The 19,377-nt window shown below is 32.9% G+C and overlaps 1 protein-coding gene across 50 annotated transcripts in view; it reads right to left on the bottom strand.

Moving 5' to 3' along the window:
* The window catches only part of LOC106879405 (phosphofurin acidic cluster sorting protein 2), a 296,592-nt gene that overhangs the window by 41,045 nt on the left and 236,170 nt on the right, over positions 1-19,377 (bottom strand). For 9 of the 50 annotated variants that reach the window (XM_089360530.1, XM_089360531.1, XM_089360532.1 and 6 more), the window contains one exon: positions 4,892-5,110. The exons of the other annotated variants lie outside the window; for them this stretch is intronic. In XM_089360530.1, the coding sequence (XP_089216656.1) occupies positions 4,892-5,110 (219 nt within the window). The remainder of the gene's footprint in view (positions 1-4,891; positions 5,111-19,377) is intronic. 50 annotated transcript variants of the gene reach the window in all.

The raw sequence follows: 19,377 nt of genomic DNA, 5'->3' as shown, positions 1-19,377 counted from the left end.
TTTGGTAGGTCATTAATTCCATGTGTCTCAGCTAATAACATCAATATAGTCCTCTATTAAAGTGAAAACATCTGATATGGCATGGCATGCCAGTAAAAAAGCTTCACAATATCTGGCAATCAAGTATTTCAAAATCAACAAGGCTGACTGCCTTCAGAGTATGTATAGAGAACATTCTTATGGACCTGAAACCTGGATTACGAAGAAGGTTCAAAATTGCCTTGGTAGTGAGTACAGCAGGCTTCCCATGATATATCAGAACATCTTATGGTATAAATACAAAACTGAAAGGGAAATCCATAAACACATTTCACCCATCTCTGCTATAGTTGCTCAATACAGTGTAGTTTTTGCTGGTTATAGTTATCATACTGAACAGTAGGCCATATTGTATACAAACATGCACACACAGATATAGATGTATAAACACACACAGTTGCTTTGGTCAATCTATGAAGTAGTAGCAATATGTTGTGTTGGTATAAATATACAAACAAACAAAAATACACAAATAACAAGTTTATGAGGCAAGGAGGAGACAAACAAATAACATACCGGATTAGAAAAGCGAAATCACATAACTGGTAAAGCATAGAAATATTAAGCACAAAAAAAATCAAAGAAGTGTATAGTGTAAAAAAAATATGCCAATTGAAAGATAAACATTTCAGATGGTATCATTTATTGAAAAGGAGAAAAATGTCTGTTTACATGATTGATCTAGTTTAAATTAGCAGCTGGGATGTGGGATAGAAGGACTGGAAGTAGAAACAGAATCTGAATCATGGTGAAGATAAATGGGGAGAAAAGGGGAAGAGAGAGAAAGAGAGAGAGAGTGTGTGTGGAGAGCTCATGGTATTGGGGTTGGTATCAACATGTAAAGTGAAGTGTATTTAAATATGCAATGTTTTCATTTGCATAGATGTTAAATAGCATAAAGCACCATTTGAGCGTGATCGTTGCCAGTGCTGCCTGACTGGCTCTTGTGCCGAAGGCGCATAAAAAGCACCATTTGAGCGTGGTCGTTGCCTGTGCCGCCTGACAGACCCTCGTGCCGGTGACACATAAAAAGCACCCACTACACTGTTGGAGTGGTTGGCGTTAGAAAGGGTATCCAGCTGCAGAAACATTTCCAGAGTGGAATGAAGCCTGGTGCAGCCCTCAGTCAAACCATCTAACCCATGCCAGCATGGAAAGCGGACGTTAAACGATGACGACGATGATGAATATGTCAAGGCATATAAAGTACATGTAACTAGGTGTTCAATAGTCATTTTTGTAATATGTTACCAGCATCTTAAAACTTGACTGTGTATACACATGCATATATGCACTAACAATTATGATTGCCCATGTGTCAGTGTGTGCCTGTAGTCTGAGAGAGGGATGTGTATATGTATGATGTACAATTGTGGGAGGGCAGAAGGCAGTGTGACATCATGTAGTAATTTTATTGTGTCCATGCTATTTGGATATCACCTGAAATATTAGATTCTCTTCTGTTTCTCCATTGGCATATTCATTTTCATTGTAAACTTCAATTTTTTTCCTATTTGTGCTTTATATTTCCACACTCTTTCAGTAATGCATTTTTGCCTCTATGATTCCGTGTTGTATTTGTTTGTTTCCTCCTTGCCTCATAATCTTAATGATGTGTATTTTCATTTAGACACACAATGAACATAGACATACATACATACATACATACATACATATAGCAATGTTCAATGCCTCACAGTGACCAGTAGTTTCCCCCCGAGTGGGAACAAATGATCTTTTATCAACTCTTCTCCATCATATAGGTTGTGGCACTATGTAAAACTTAAACATTACACACACACACACTTACAGACATATATACATTCATATATATATATATATATATATATATATATATACACACACACACACACATATATATATATATATATATATATACACACACACATATATATGTACATATGTATATATATATACACAAACACACACACTTACAGATATATACACATTCATATATATACATATATATGCACATATCTATGTACATACACACACACACACACAAATACATATATGTACATGTACATAAATACATATACACGCATGCACATACATATGCATATATATGCACACATGTATTCACAAACACACACACACACACACACACATATATTAGTTTTATGATGAATTTCAAAAAGAAAGTAGTGTTTTGAAGGAGTTTCTTTGGTCACATGACTTAGGCTGTGAGGAAAGAATCAAAACTAGTGGCAGTGGTGCCAGTGGAGGAAGGAGAGAACTAGATCATAAGCTAATGGCAAAATAAGCAAGCTGTGTGAGTGACAACAGTTGAAAGAGAAAACGTGTTTAGCATACAAGAAAATCTGACAAAATTGCAAGACAATAGCAAAAGGGAGAGATAGGATAGAGAGAGCGAGAGAAAAAAAAATGGTGTGGGTGGGAGCGTTAATGCTCTGTCAAATGCTCTTCCAAGTGGTACTACCAAAAGACCCCGGCAAATTTAGTTTAAATTATCCTAACTCATGATGCACTTCTAACACAAGGAATATCTATGCACATATATATATATATATATATATATATATATATATATATATACACACACACACACACACACACATCATGTTCTTATACATACTATACATCTCATGTGTGTATGTTTTGGGATGTATCCTAAAATTCATTTCTGACAGCTGAGGCATTCAATCAGACTGAGATATATGTGTATATATATATGATTTCGGAAAGCCTGATAATTCTTATTTTCTTAAAAAACTATTGATTATTAAAGTTGGTAGAATTTAATGCAAGTACCTAACTTGCTATGTAAGTTTTACATTTCACATTTGCATTATCATTAATAATGTTAAAAAAAAAAAAACATTAGCAACAGCCACAATAATATTAGAGATTCTTCCAGTTTGTTTGTGTACCATAACGTATAAATTTTATATAGCAAGTTCATCGATTTTGTAAGGAAATTAGTTTTAAGAAATAATAGTTTTAATAAAATACCAAGCTATTTCAGCTGCAAACCTAGCTACAAATCACTTTAGAACTTAATAAACTAAACTACTGCTGAGGTTGTTAATAATAATAATAATAATAATAATAATAATGACAATAATAATAATGGTTTTTGAATTGACAGTATTAGTAGAACATTAGTGGTTTTAATCCTAGAACTTGGTTATTAAAAGCTAGACATAATTTAGGGTCCCCATGACAGTACAGAGTGCAGTGCTGAAGTAGTAAATGTATTTTGAGAATAAGCATGAAAAATGGCTGCCGTCTGGAAGCATTTCTTTTTTTTCTTTTCTACAAAAGTGAACAGGGATATGCGCTGCTTTCTACTATGGAATGGCAGGACAGACAATACTACAAAGTGGGGGTCAAGGTTTTAAAGAATGATTTGCGGACTGCTTTTCCTCATTATAAAGTTTTCAGAAATGGATAAGTTTGTATGCTGCAAAAACCTACAAGTGCTAAAGTTTCAGGCATGGCGATTTTTAAGAGAAAAAAATAAATTGAAGTGCTTTTGATAGTGCTAGACAGGCTTGAAGACAATATTTTTCTCTGAAAAAGGGCCCTACCTGAAACCTCAGAACATGTTTCCTCACAGCATACAAATATATATTCAGATTTGTAAACCTTATTAACAGTTTTTTTCTTCTTTTTTTTTTCTGACAGACCACCACTGCTTTACACCAACTGTTTTCTATTATTATGTGCCTGCTATCTTCACAAAGATCTAATATAAAATGCAGACAAGAGGTCTCGTTGTTCAGCTCTAAGTCAACCCTAACTTTTGATCAAAGGCATTCCAGCCATGACTATCCTGTCTGTCCTATATTCCTATGTCTAGAGAACCCACTACCACATAAACCAACATGTTCTCTTCTCAGACAATAGGGTATGAATTGAGGGACATTTGCTATTTCTAGCAGATTGAGTGACCACATGGAGTCACTACTGTTGGTCTAAAGAAGTTTTGTTCATGGCTGTTCTTATTTCTCGATTTTCTGGTACAAGTTCTTATGATACAGAAAGTGGTCCCTTTTATTTTAAGACCTTAGCCCTTTATTACTCTAAAGCTTCATTTTTATCTATAGTTATGAATTCTTCATAATAAAAAGCAAACCTGCCATTTTGCATATACCAATGAGGTTTTAATGAGTACACAACAGTAGTTATAGTGATGGCAATGGTGAACAGAGCATTTTGTCAGGAACATTATGATTAATCTATCAATCCACTGAGTACAAGAACAAACTGAAATATTATAAATATAAATCAAGTAACTTTAATCTATCCATTAACTATTGCTAAAATTATATTTAAATTATCAATTCATCAATAGGTTTTCCTAAAATTTTTACTTAAATAGAATGACTAAATATTTAATGATTTTTATTTTAAACCTTTGCCAGTCCAAATCATTTTCATTAAGTTTGTTCTAAACATCCATGCTCGTTTCATACATTCTGGGTAATATAAGCTTCTCCAAATTATTCTGGCAGTTGAGAAAAATTGGGAATGTGTACCATATATGATGCATAGATAGATGCCAGGGAAATATGTTCTGTGTTAAGCACAGATTTTATGCAATGTTCTGACCAAAATTCTCAATACACAAAGCCTATTTAGCAGTGATTCTGAGTCAAAAAAGAAAAGAAAAAAAACGTGAAGTAAAAACAATGTAGGAAAAGCATTTCTTGTTGGTGTGGATAGGTAGGCAGAGGATTAGTGTTGTATCAATTTCCCAATCTCTAGTGACTTTACAGAACTGAGATGATAAGGTCTGCAGACGACAACCATTTTACAGACTCTGCTGCTAGATGTTACTCAAGACTGCTCAATTGTAGCTACTGACCACTTGTTCAACTTGGCCTGTACTATTGCGTCTATCTTCCAGCTTATGCTGCTTTTTCTGCCTTTCCCGGTACGAAAAACTCCTTTCACGCTGAAAGGCATTCGCTTTGTGCTGGGGGGATGGCTTCTGGTTGGGAAACAGCTCTGATCGCTGATCGCGGGCATTGCCATCATGATATGAGGGCGATGAATGGATGTCTAGCTCCTGGTCAGCCTGCTCCTATTGACGTGGACAGATGTAAATAAAGGAGATAGCCTTATATAGCGGTATAAAGTGACAAGTGAACAAGCTTATGGCGAGTTCAGAATTGCTGAAAAATTAAGGTTTTTTTTATCATATTGGTAAGAATAAAAATAAAAAAAAAACAATAGGAATATGACCTTGTGCTGAATGGTATTTAAAATACTTTGTTTATTTTTTTAAACCTAATTTGTAGAAAAACGTGGCAGAGGAGAAAATGAGTATGTAAAACATGTTTTGTAAATGTGTAAAATGCAAGTTGAAAAGTTGCTTCAAATCATATACATGAAGTTTCATTAATTCGTAAGGTTTCAGCCATTTATGTAATTATGTAATTATATTATATCCACACGATATTATATAGTTATATGAAATATCAGATGTCCCTTAAGTAATTATTAATATAATGTCAAAAGCCTGCCTTACTTATTGGACATCTAGTGTATAATCATTTGCACTTACGTGCATGTAATATATATGGGTATATATGTACAGCTTTATGAAGATATCTATTTAGAATGTGGCTTATACAAGAAAGTTTCAACAAGTATACACTACATTTTCTCTCCCTTTCATACAAATACATAAACTCATATATACACATTACACATATATGCATGCATGCACACACGTAATCACTGATATACAAATAATCACATACGCACACTGACAACAGTATAAATATGCAATAGCATAGCCATAATAAAATACACCTATTCTCTGCAAATGAAGCTGGTATAGACAAGATGAGGACAGGTTAATATATTGATAACTCAATGAATACTCATTAAGCCACAGGTTGACTGTTGCAGCTTCTAAGTTAGGTCTGATCGAGAGGTATAGGATGAGGCTTTCCTGCCACGACCTTCTTGACTTTCAAGACAGTATATATGTTATCCAACATCTCCTCCTTTTCTTTAAACGATGGTAGGATGTGGTTTGAGAGAGATTTGGCTAATCGCAATTTACAGTAGGCATAGACAGTGTAGTTTACCATTACAATAGTTATGCCAGCAGACAACAGCTCTTATCAAGGGGCCACAAAACTTTTCTCTCTGATGGTTTTCAATTTTACTTCATTTATTATTTCCTCCTACAACATATTGTGATTAATGATCCTCCCCACCCACCATCAGTATGAACGCTGTTTCTTTAGACTAGCTTCTCTTTAACACTAGGACACTCCATTACTCCTACACATTTCGCCTGTTAAGACCCATACTACATACAGACTACTGCTATATTGCTGAATCCAACACTTCCATATTCCTAACTCTCATCTCACAGTTCACTTTTACATTCATAACTTCCATACAACAGATCGACTCTATATCACTGACCTCTATACCACAGACTACACTTTACTTATAATCCCAAAACAACAACAGATTAATGTTTTACAACTACCCCCATCACTGCTAGCTCCTTATTCCACAGATCATTACCTAAACACACCACTGATTTTCTACTGTCCTCTGTCACACTCAAAGCAGACAACAGGCTTTCCAAGACTCACTTGAACATTATTACTCAACAACCTCTGCAGAAGAATTACATTTTAGACCTTACATTCTTCAAACCACCATCTCACTACCAAGATTTCACTTAGACTTGCACACTGATAAACGCACCCATTTCATCAACAATTCATACTTCACAGAAACATCAATGATGAAGGAATAAACAAAAATTCTATAAAAATTAAATGAATGAAATACCACAAAAATGAACTGAAAGAATATACTTCAGAACAATTAAGCTCCTGATACTCACTTGGAATATGTTTTTTATTGCTATGGGCTTTTTTAATGAGAGAGAAAATGTGGTTATATCAAAATGAATCAATATCTACAAACTCCATAGTAATTATTTTATTAACCATGTTGAATAAACTCTCTGCTGTCTTTAACCTTTTTGATTCTGACCTGCCTGAAGCTGCTCCTGCTTTTCTGATTCAATCATCCTTCTTTTAATGTGATCTAAATTAAAATTTTCCATCAAAGTTTCATGTTGATTTATGTTCCAAAGACTAGCTTAATAATAAAGTTATTTTACTAAATTCTTCATCATTTTCAAAATTAACTGAAACAAATGTAGTGCATTCTGACCATCTAATAAAGAAAGTCTCTGCATAGTAGTCAACTGTCCTTAAAATACACATAATAGCCATTAAAATAGTAGGACAACATGTCCACATACAAAAATAGGATGGCCATAGCTGAGAACACTAACCAAATGTTTCAGTTGATCAGCCCTCAACTATACCACAGGGCAAACTCAGGTTAAGTTCAGAGAAGCTACCCCAATTCAAGAACAACTGCCAGATAATAAGATCAGAAGGTAAGCAGATCTTTGCAGAATCTGAAACTATAAAACATGGTCCAGCTATATAGCACATGAATCAATTCTTACTACTTAGAAATAATAATGGTTTCAAATTTTGGCACAAGGCCAGAAAGTTCAAGGGAGAGGGTAAGTTGATTACATCAATCCAGGTGTTCAACTAGTACTTATTTTATCAACCCCAAAAGAATGAACATAACGATGGATAAAATGCTGCTATGCATTTTGCCTGGTGTACAAACGATTCTGCCAGCTTACCGCCTTACAAATAATAATAATAATAATAATAATAATAATAATAATAATAATAATAATAATAATAATAATGATGAGGATGATGAAAAGTGAGGGCTAGAAGAGGCGAGATATGTTATGAGCATAAACAGCAGAGAGTGGCGGAGTTGGAGACTTGCAAAATCCTCTGGGATTTCCCAATCCAAACAGATCAGATGTTAGAGCATAAGAGACTGGACAAGATGCACCATATGTGCTATATAGTTGATGTTGTATGGCCCTTCGACCCACAAATAGTCAAGAAGGAAGGTGAAAAAATAGACATATACAATCCTCTTAAGTATGAAATAGCACGGCTATGGAAAAGGTGAAGATAGTGGCAATTATTGTTGGATCCTTGGGGACAGTATCAGAAAGCACCAAGAGGAATATAAAGGAATAGTGTGCCCAGTAGAACTGTTACAAAAGGTTTGCCCCCTTGGCATGGCCAGAATAATCAGGAAAGTATTAGATAGTTGAAAAGAGCAAATAGCATGGTACTGTAGGCTGCAGGCAGCAAACCCACTATGTATGCGAGACTCCAGGAGTTACAACAAAACTTGAGATAAAAATAAAAACAAAATAGCAATTCCTTAGATTGAATTAGGGTCACAAGTTATAGGAGGGGGGTATAATTTGTTAGATTAGCTCCAGTAATGACTAATAGATCTTTTTTAACTGTGAGAGAAAATTGAAAGAGGTAAAGTTGATCTGGTATGAAACGAAATATTGGAAAGCATTTAGCTTGCTGCTTTAGTGTTTCTGTCACACCACCACCTTAACAACAAAAATAATTTCTCTAAGGAGCAAATAGTTTAGCCAATTGAATCACTATCTTATTGGTATTTGACCAGGAGAAATGAAAACTTGAAATGTATATGAGAGAGAAGATGGCATGTGGGACGTTGAGGCCTTTCTCTAGATTGTCAGAGACCTTGTTCTGACTTGGAATTGAAACCAGGCCATGAACTTGGCTCACCCAAAACACATTGCTTTATTACAACCATAATGATAATCAATGTGTAGCATATAAATATTACATTTGCTGCTCTGCATCTCAGAATGTGCACAACATTTGGAGTACAAAATTTTATATTGTAAATGGAAAATAATGTCACATGACAGCTAAAACAGCAAATTCTTTCATCAATTTGTGTTTTTTAAAGAAATCTAGGAAATTTGTCAGAATAAACATCTTTAAAATGTGATGTAAGTAAATGACTGCATCTAATATTTTCACCTGAACTATAACATTTTTCACAATCAGGAAGAGCAGAATAAAGAGGCAAAATCCAATTAAAAATCAGAAAATTTTTTTTAATTTCCCATGAGAAAATTTAATCTAAACCAGTACAATTAAAACAGGATTCATTTTACACATGGACAGATACACTAATATTAATAACAAGGCCTTAATTCATAACCTTTTTACTCAACAGAAAGAAAACAGCTGCTGACTTTTACAAGAATCAGATCATTTTTAGTTAAATATTTTGGACAGAAACTACAAATATTTTAAGAGTTTAGATCCTTGTAGATCAGATAAAAATGTTTTAAAATTAAAACAACCATATTACAATACATTGTTTAAAGAGGATAATCAAATATTTTTGTTTTATTTTGTTTTATACTGACAACTTAGTTTCAATGATGGAACTCTGCAGTCACTGACCTTACTCAGTGGCACCATCCTATACGGTTATGTTTTTAAATGTAGTGCTTTAGACATTTTTTTCTTTGGAAACATTAATAGGTTGAAATACTATAATTATCATAGGTTAATTTAGAGAATCTAACAATTGTGTGTCACCTACACAGTAAAAAAAAAAATACAAAAAAAAAAAAGTGTTGGAAGAAGAATGATTATGAAGATTAAACTCAACACATCTAACCATTCATGTGTATGTAAATATATGTAACTGTGAGCATGAATATGGTGTCCAAGTCAGTAAAGATATTCATATTGGAGTCTTGCTAAGAAGAGTACCAAATAGAGCAAGGGAGTGAGATAGACAGAGACATCTGAACGAAGCAGTCTCAATGTGTGTGGTTGGTTGATGGTGGATGCAATATAATAGACATAATAAGCGTGATGACCGGCTTCAGCTTTTGAGTAGCACAACTACATTGTGGGGGACTGGTGGTGGCAGCAGAGTTTTTATTGTAGGGACTGCATAGAGGGTGGAGGTGTTCAGAAAGCATGGTGCAATATGATGGTCAGTAACAAAAAATAAAAACCAAAAAAAAAACCCCCCAGCACAAATCTAGTAATGAAATGCTCACACATACAAATGTTGCCATATATTATTCCACACGCATACACTAATGTTTTTAATTTTGAACACAAACAAGACTAATGCAATAGTAATAATGTAAAACAGAGAATAAAATGGGAAAAAACACAAAGGAAAAGTATTTTCTTTCAGTTTTTAAAAATATTTTTTGTCACTTTTTCAGAATCTATAGGAAAAAAACCAAAAAAAAAAAAACCATCAACAATTTTAACACAAATCTCACCTGGTAATAGTGAAAAGAAGACAATTTAAACCAACTTTGTTATCCGAAAAATGAATATCGTATGAAAGAAAGACTAGAAGGATATTTTGCTCAGAAAATACTAACATTAAATTTTCAAATTTTATGTTGAATTTTTTTTCTTTTCTTTCAGCTTTTAAACAACCGAAAATAAAACAGAACATATAAGATATTTTGATTTGTAGAGCATTGATTTAAAATAGGCAAGATTATATGTTGGTTAAATGAGAATCCACTCTGGCAAACATACAAGAAAAAAATTGTCAGTTGAATAATATTGAGAGCATGGAATAAAAAAGACAAAATAAAAGAAACTAAATGCGTAAATGTTGGAGATGAGTCATTTATTAATGAGACAATTTTTCAGACTTAAATCTTAACTTTAAAAATGAAATTTATATTTAATATGTATATCTCTACTATGATTCAATCAGTTTGATCTCTGATCATCTTCAGGTAACTTATTTCTAAATATCTACATAATACTAAACAAAATTTGAACTAGGAACTTTTATAAACTATATGCAACAATGTCCCAATGGATAAAAACATTAGTATCCTTAGTTTAGGAATAAAGGTTACAAGTTTGAATCTAGTCTAGTATAATGTACATACCTAGAAGTAAGAAACCTGATGAATATCATAGATTAAACTTACTGAAACAGTGCAGATGTAAATATTAAAAATCTCATCTTTAAAAATGAAGTAAACAGCTCTCAAAATTATAATCTTATTGAAAATAAAATGTTATTCTGACAGAATAAAACAGTCTGAGATGTAGTTCAAGCAGAAAAGGTAGAAACATGCAAAAATATTTTTTTTAAAAGAATATTAAGAGAGAAGAATATTAAATTAAACAACAAAAACCAAAAGGATTAATTTCATTCAACTTGCCAGTAAATTGCTCAAGATAATGAATTGTACACAAAGACCTGTTTTTAAACAAAAAGATGCAACTGGAATATCAAGAGATGAAAATTTTGGTTAGGTAATGAGGCAAGGGGTGGGATATGACAGAAGACATTCTTCTAAATGAAAGACACTGAAAGAAAATAGATGATCTGTATAATAGAGAAGCTGTAAACAATTTAACCCATGGCCCATCCAACTAATACCAACAGGGATGGAAAAAAAATTCCAGAAATTAAAACAACAATCATGATAATAATAATGAAAAAAAAAATCAATTAGAATGCATATGTTTGAGCTATCATAGTTATTTTTGAGGGGTGAGTGTTTTAGGAGCTTAAAAGTAACAGGTCTATATTAATGAATTGAAATTCCTTTAGTTTTCTCTTTTATACAGTTAAGGAATATGACTCACCAATTATGCTTTAGAAATTATTACCAAATGTAAAACATGATACAACATTTTGAGTTGAGGCCATGAAGTGTTACATTGTAGTTCCACGAGTTCAAATAAAGATAAGGGCATCTGTTGCACAACACTTGAACCATTCTTTAAATTTCACAATATGACAGATGTTGAAAAAGGATATACAACTGTACAATAGAAAGAGACTTCACAAATGTATATTGACATCAAACACATCTATTCCCTTATTCTAAGATCTAATAGCTACTCATAATTTAACCTTTTTCTGGTTTCTGATATTTATCTCAACCATAATTATTCCAAATGTCATTATTTAACATTGTGGGAAGAACACTCACCTTGGATATTAGGTCTACAGTGTACCATGGAGGACTTAAGTTAATGAGGGAGCCTCTCTGAAGACACTACTTACTAGAAATAATAGTCAAATCATCAATTAAGGACAAGTAGAATAATGTATACATGTATGAAGAGTAGGATTTTTATCACTGGCTTTGATTGTATGTCTGATTGGTCACAGCTGACAAGAGATTTAGAGAGCTCAGCTTCAAGTGAGCCTTCAAATATGTATAGCGATAAGTCTCTTAATAATCCAATTGATTTACTGCAGAACATCTTGTCATATTCCTTTCACAGTCTTAACAAGCTACTTTAGGAAAATAAGGCTCCATATTGCTGTTAGGTTGATTCATTTTTATCAAAGAAGCTCTGCTGTGATCCACACATCAAAACACGTGGCAATAATCAACATGACTAAACACTTGACAATGATCCATACATCTAAAGCTAAGGCAATGATCCACACTACTGAATGTAATGAAAGAGGCATAACAAAAGAACTGTATTCAGTAAAGAAGTTTGAAAATGTGAAATGAATGTTAGACAATTATTGAAAATTTACAAGTAGCATAAATTTTCAAGGAAATGGACAATATTTATGGTAGTAGGTCACTGCAGGTCCAATGACCGTGAAAATCTGTGTAACATCAAATATTGTAACATCAAAAATCATGTGATTCCAATACCATCAACAGATTAACGAAGTGGTATAATAAAGACCATTAAGTATCACTTGCTTGCAGACTATCCAACAGTTAACTCTAGGCTCTTTGGTCTCCGTACTATATATGAAGGTCATCCATTCATAATTTGTACACCATCTGCTATCACTAAACTGTAGATAATCAAATAGTAATCAAACAGTAATATTGATTATAAATAACACCTATAGATTAATCAATAACGATTGACAGAATGCATAATATTGATAACATTTGTGGAACATTCAGATGCTAACAACAAAATAAAAATTAAATGGAGGAATTATAAAGTAGAATAACATTTATTAAGCAAAAATATATTTAGTAAGAAATGAAAGAATACACCAATAGAAAATGTTGCCAGAGTGTATCTGAAAAACAATGAATAGTCACTGAATAGTCAAAGAAAGTATATCACCACAGTCTAATCTAATATAGTGTTTACTACTACAGACTAAATTAATTGGAGCCCATTAATTGAAGTACAATATGTAAGAAAAATGAGGGAGAACAGACAGGAACTGGTTTCTAATTCTACAGAGAACATCAAGAACACTTTGAAGTTCTGACACTAATCAATTCATTTAGACACACACACACAAGATTTTATATATATATATATATAAATGAAGTATAAGGAAAGGAAAAATTGTAAGTGTAGATGAACTTTAATTCAATTCATAATCCAAGTTGGTACAGAACCAATATACATTCTACAAATTGCTTCGGAGTCTAATTAATTCCAAAGATATAAATGGAAAACTCTTCATGAAATAAAAATTAGATTCCTTGTCAGGAATTACATACCGGTAGGAATAGTTACGACCAACAAAATATACAAAGACCTTTCATAGCCCAGATGTCTTTGGAATTAATTAGACTCAGAAACAATTTGTAGAATGTATATTGGTTCTGTACCAACTTGGATTATTAATTGAATTAAAGTTCATCTACACTTACAATTTTTCTTTTCCTTATACTTCATTTACTGTTTTTGCAAATACTGAATATACATTTTTATATAAATTCTTTACTTAGACTGTACCAGCAGACTTGTTTGTTTGACATCCCTTTGAAAGATTTCAGTCCTCACCTCTTTTATATTTATATATATATATATATATATATATATATATATATAAAATGATAATTAAAATAATGAACTAATGACATTAGCGAGAAACATGAACAAAGAGCTTTGCATCAAAGGAAGCTTTCTACCTGAAAGTGACAGAAGTTACCTCTCTTCAAGACGAGACAATTTATTGCAGAAGATAGCATGTCTTAAATGTATGTCATATTATAAATTTGGCAAGTTTATGCAGAACATATTATATACATGCATAGAGATACAACATTGGGCCAGTTGAAAATTACAGCAAAAACACTCACTCCTAACAGATCAACATTCAGACCCCTTTATCACCCCCCACACACACACAGCACAAAAAATTCCTATTTCATAACAATGACAGAGTTAACTGAAATACTTCACAAAATCTCATCTCATGAGTGTTATTTCTTAGCTTGTGGAATGAAGTTGGTATTGTCTCTGAGTTAATATATGCTTGCACTCACTCACTCTCACAAAACCAGGACTTTACTGCATCACTGTTTGGGGTTTCCAATTTTTTTATAACATTCTTCAAAATGCCTTGAAGAATAAGTTCAAAATCAAAAACTCAGAATAGTGACAACTTTAAAACCTTAGCTTTGAATAAACAATTAAAACTTACCATGTGCATGGAGTGATTATTTTTTTGCTGTTGTTTGCATATCCAAATGCATGTGCATATATATATATATATATATCTATATACATACACACACACAAATGGGAATGATAAGAGTATAGGTGAGTATTACTGTATGTGTATCTGCATGTATGTGTAAATATGTATAGGTATAGAGAACAGAAGAGGAGTCATATAGTTAGTTACAATTTTAACTTAAATGAGACAATCAAAAGCTTGTAATTAAAAAAATATGAATATAAAATATATGTAAATCAAAAAACAAACAAAATGTAACAGTAATGCAACAAAACAACAAATAAATAAAAACAAATATTTGAAAACAAAAAAACAAACAAACAAGATATTGAATGGAAAATAACCCAAGCATTTATCTGCATGCTGAAGACAGAGAGATATAATGGTAGATATACAGGAACAAGAGAGATAGAATTACAGAGGAGTGAATATATGTGGGGAGAGAGAGAAAGAAAAGAGATATCTAAAGAAAGGATAATAGAGTGTGTGTGCATATATATATATATATATATATATATATATATATATATATATATATATATATATATATATATATATATATGTAGAGAGAGAGAGAGAGAGAGAGATATGTATTTATGTGTGTATGTATGAGAAAGAAGGGGAGTAGTCAATGCATGTAAAGAAAATTAGTGAGACCACTTTTGAAATTAACAAATCCAGTACAATTCAATTGCATGTAATTATAATAATAATAATAACAATAATAATAATAATAATAATAATAATAATAATAATGATGATAATAATGATAATAATAATAATAATAATAATAATAATAAGAAGAAGAAGAAGAAGAAGAAGAAGAAGAAGAAGAAGAAGAACAAGAAGAAGAACAAGAAGAAGAAGAAGAAGAAGAAAAAGAACAATCAGGGCAATTTAAAACCAACTACAAAATTTAGTATAAATATCTAAACCTGTGATATGAGTTGCAATAAATTAAGTTTTCTGAATTATCAACCTCATCATTTTTTGTTTATTTTACTTTCCAAAACATCTCCATCGAAATAATCATCATCAATTTCAACATGAACAATGTCTCAATCTGGACTCAACTTGGATAGCTTATTTAGAAATGGTAATTTGCTAAAAATATGTTTAATCAGGAGTCCATGATCTTTGCAGGGCCTCCAAGTTTGGTATGTGTATGTAGGTGTAAAGAAGGAGAACAAAACAATGACATATGAGTTATATAAGGTCTCCATTCATTAGGGAAGCTTGACCATGTACCTTAGGACAAAAGCACCAGTAGATAGCATCACGTATGTGTAGGCCTCAGTAAAATATTTTCCAGGAAGATTATAGCTGTTGCTGATGCAAGTAAATTTTTTTTCCAGGAAGATTATAGCTGTTGCCGATGAAAAGGATAAACAGCTAACTTAGGCTAATACAATTTGGCACCAAATTTCATTGTAAGTGCTCTGGTCAAAACGCAATGAGCTGAAACAGATAACCTGAGGTATCTTTGGTTGACTTGCTAACAGTTTTGCCTATCTACAGTCTGGACTGGTACTTGTTTTATTGATTCCGAATGGATGAAAAAGAAAAGTTGATTTTGATAGGATTTGAACTCAGAGTACATAGACTCAGAACTACTGTGAAGCATTCTATCCAAAGCCTTAAAGGCAGTCAATTCACTAATGAGTTGCCATAGAAAGGAGCAGTGAATTAAGATATGCTCAGGTTAGGAGAGATAGTTTTAGCCCTTTGGCAATTAACCTTGCCTGCTTTATGTTGAAACCAGCCTGATCTGCTATCTCACACATACCCTTCAATGTCAATCTAAAAATAATCACACCACTGAATTCTTGAAGCTACAAGATAATACATGATTAATTCTGAACATTGTTAAACATTATATAAACATTATATTTGACAGAGTAATCTGGATGCTAAGGGGTTAAATACTTGCAACAGAGTGGGCTTTACTAGAGGTATTCAAGGGCTAAAATTAGGTGACTACTAAGAACAGATACATTTTGACAGGCTTCAAAAACAGCTCCTATCAACATAATTTCATTCACAAGGTTTTGGTACAAAACACTTGGTCATGTGCCATGCAGTAGGATCAAATCCTGAATCCTGTGATTGAAAAGCGAATGCATAGCCATTTCAGTGATTAAAGTCCTAATCTACTAATTCAATCACACATATGCAAATATAAGAGTAATTTTACAATACAGTTTCACATTTTCAGTAATGGCAGCCACATTGAACTGAAACTGACACTGGTGTTTCTGATTGTTTATCAGCTTAGATTTATTTTTGCTGGCTTTCTACTGCTGTTCTGTATATATCAAGAAGATTCCAGACAAATTACCAGCCTCTTTTGTTTACAAAGAACATGCAACATGTCAAGAAACTCAGATGTCAGATGTGCTTTCACAGTTGGCTGCAAGCATAAGACACTGTCTGTATTGATAGCAAGGCTTTAGTTTTATTTACAGTCAATGAATATGTAAAGACAAGGGAAAAATATGAACTTACATACACACAGACAACAGGCTTCTTCAGTTTCTGTCAACTAGTCTAACTCACAGGGTATTGGTTGACCTGTGGCTAGAGTATAAAATGTTAGCTAACAATGTTCACTCAGTAGGACTGAACTCACAGCCATGTGGTTCAGAGGTCACCTTAACCACACAATCATGCCTGCATCTAAGTGAACTTCTTAAAAAAAAAAAAAAAAAAGAATTTGTGGAATATATAATGTTAGAACAATGTTCATGAGTAACACTATACTCTGTAGATTTCTCACCAGAGTATCACTTACTCAAGAGTGGTATGAAGTATGAAGATTTACATCCATCATAATCACTACATGACTAATGAATGGCGAAATGCCAAAATCAGGAATAGCTGAGCACAAACCGTGCATCAAAGGAAATCCTATATCAGTATGGAATACAGGTCCATTACAAAAGAACAAAGAAACTCAGGAATATCAAAGAAGCAGGACATACAGAACTAACAGATAACCAAACCAGTAAATTCAGTGCTTATATATGCTCAATACGGATATGGCTACTGACAAATTAAAGATAAATCTTTTATCCGTTTCAGTCATTAGACTGCAGCCATGCTGGGGCACTGTGCTAAAATGCACAAATATTTGGGTATAGGCTCATTTGAATTTTCAAATCCTTTGTAGTTCAAATTCAGTATGGGACAACGTACATATATAATAATCAGAAACCTAATGATGATCACAGAACAAACAATTCAAATTATTGTCCATAATGACAAAAAAGATGAGGTTAATACTCTAGAAATAATTCATCAATATACAATAAATCTATTAAACATTCATTTATTAATTCCTGAAACCTCTGACAGGGTCAATAAGATGACAATTATCCATTTTATGTTCCTTTGAAAAACCTCATATCAAGTGTGTGTGTGTGTGTGTGTGTGTGTGTGTGTGTGTGTGTGTGTGTGTGTGTGTGTGTGTGTGTGTGTGTGCATCCATGTATGTAATTAGTACCATCAATATCATATTGTTGTTTAACCCCAAGTTAGCTCTAGTAAGGCTAGTAAATCATCAAAGGCATTCCAAACCATTGCCATATTATCAACATGGCTTTCCCAAGATAGCAGAGTGAGACTTGAGGGAAATTTAGCTTCTATTTCCAGCAGGTTATGCAGCCAGGTAAAAGTTCACTCATAGGCTTGCTTGCCATTACTATTGTTACTAATGAAAGTGTTAGTGGCATGGATTTAATGATTTACTCTAATCTTATTTCTCAATGTTCTGAGATTAAATTATACTGGAGTTGACTATGTTCACTTTAATTGGGTACATCTCTGCTTCTACAAAAATGGCAATGTCTCTTAAGAAACCATTAATACAATACACAAGATACACCACTGATTGTGGATACTCAGGCAGAGATTACAGGATGATATGTAAATGTGGTCATCTCTTTTGAGATACTCCTCACAAAAGTATTCAGCTGCTGTGGGAAGGAGTACTTTGACTGAGCTCTAATTGTGGGTCAAGTCTATCCTAAAGACAGGGACCATCTGACATATGGAGTACTTGTGTCCTCACAGCCGACAACTTGAAAAGTGACATCTAAAGCTAGAATGCCACTCTAATCATCTTCATACATGAAACTTTTTTTCACCATCTGTCTTTTACTTGTTTCAGTCATTGGCTTGGCCAAACTTGAAGTGTTTAGTTGAAAAAAATTGATCCCAGTACATATGTTCTGAAGTCTGATATTTATTCAATCGGTGTCTTTTGCTCAACCAGTAAGAGGGAGAAGTTCAGTCGCTAGCAATTTAGAACATAATGAGAGCTCTTCGTTAGGATTTGGAAGTGTTTTTTTTTACCTACTGAAGGTTTATAAATAAATGAAAAATTTATTTATACATTTGATATCACTGTTGATATTTTATAACAAAAAAATCAAGAAATCATCCTCATTTTTTAAAAGGATTCTTTGTGCTGGCTCTCTGTTGGTACCCTTGTGACAAATAAAGAAATGATTATTATACAAGTAGCTGTGATTCTGTAATGATGATGGGTTTCTAACATTGGCACAATGCCAGGTATTTTATGGGAGACATGTAAGTGGTATAATAGATACCAGTACTTGTTTGGTAGTTATTTTAATAACTCCAGAAAGATGAAAGGCAAAGTCTACCTCAGTGGGATTTGAACACAAAATGCACAGGGAGGTAACTAAATACCACAAAGTACACTATTATGCTTGCAACTAATTAATGATATAAACTATTATTAGTTGGAGCTTTGAGCTCAAGGCCACAAATTATGTGAGGAGAAATCAATCACAGTTCTTGACAAGTACTCTTGTCAAACCTAGAGAAATGGAAGCTTAAATTAATCTCCAGAGAGGGTTGTTATTATTATTATTATTATTATATCATCATCATCATCATAATCATCACCATCATTAATAATAA

The sequence above is a fragment of the Octopus bimaculoides genome, chromosome 11 (genome assembly GCF_046866305.1).
Source record: "Octopus bimaculoides isolate indiv1 chromosome 11, ASM4686630v1, whole genome shotgun sequence".
Lineage (NCBI taxonomy): Eukaryota > Metazoa > Mollusca > Cephalopoda > Octopoda > Octopodidae > Octopus > Octopus bimaculoides.
The sequence above is the reverse complement of the archived record's forward strand: the minus strand, read 5'-3'. Positions and strand labels throughout refer to the sequence as shown.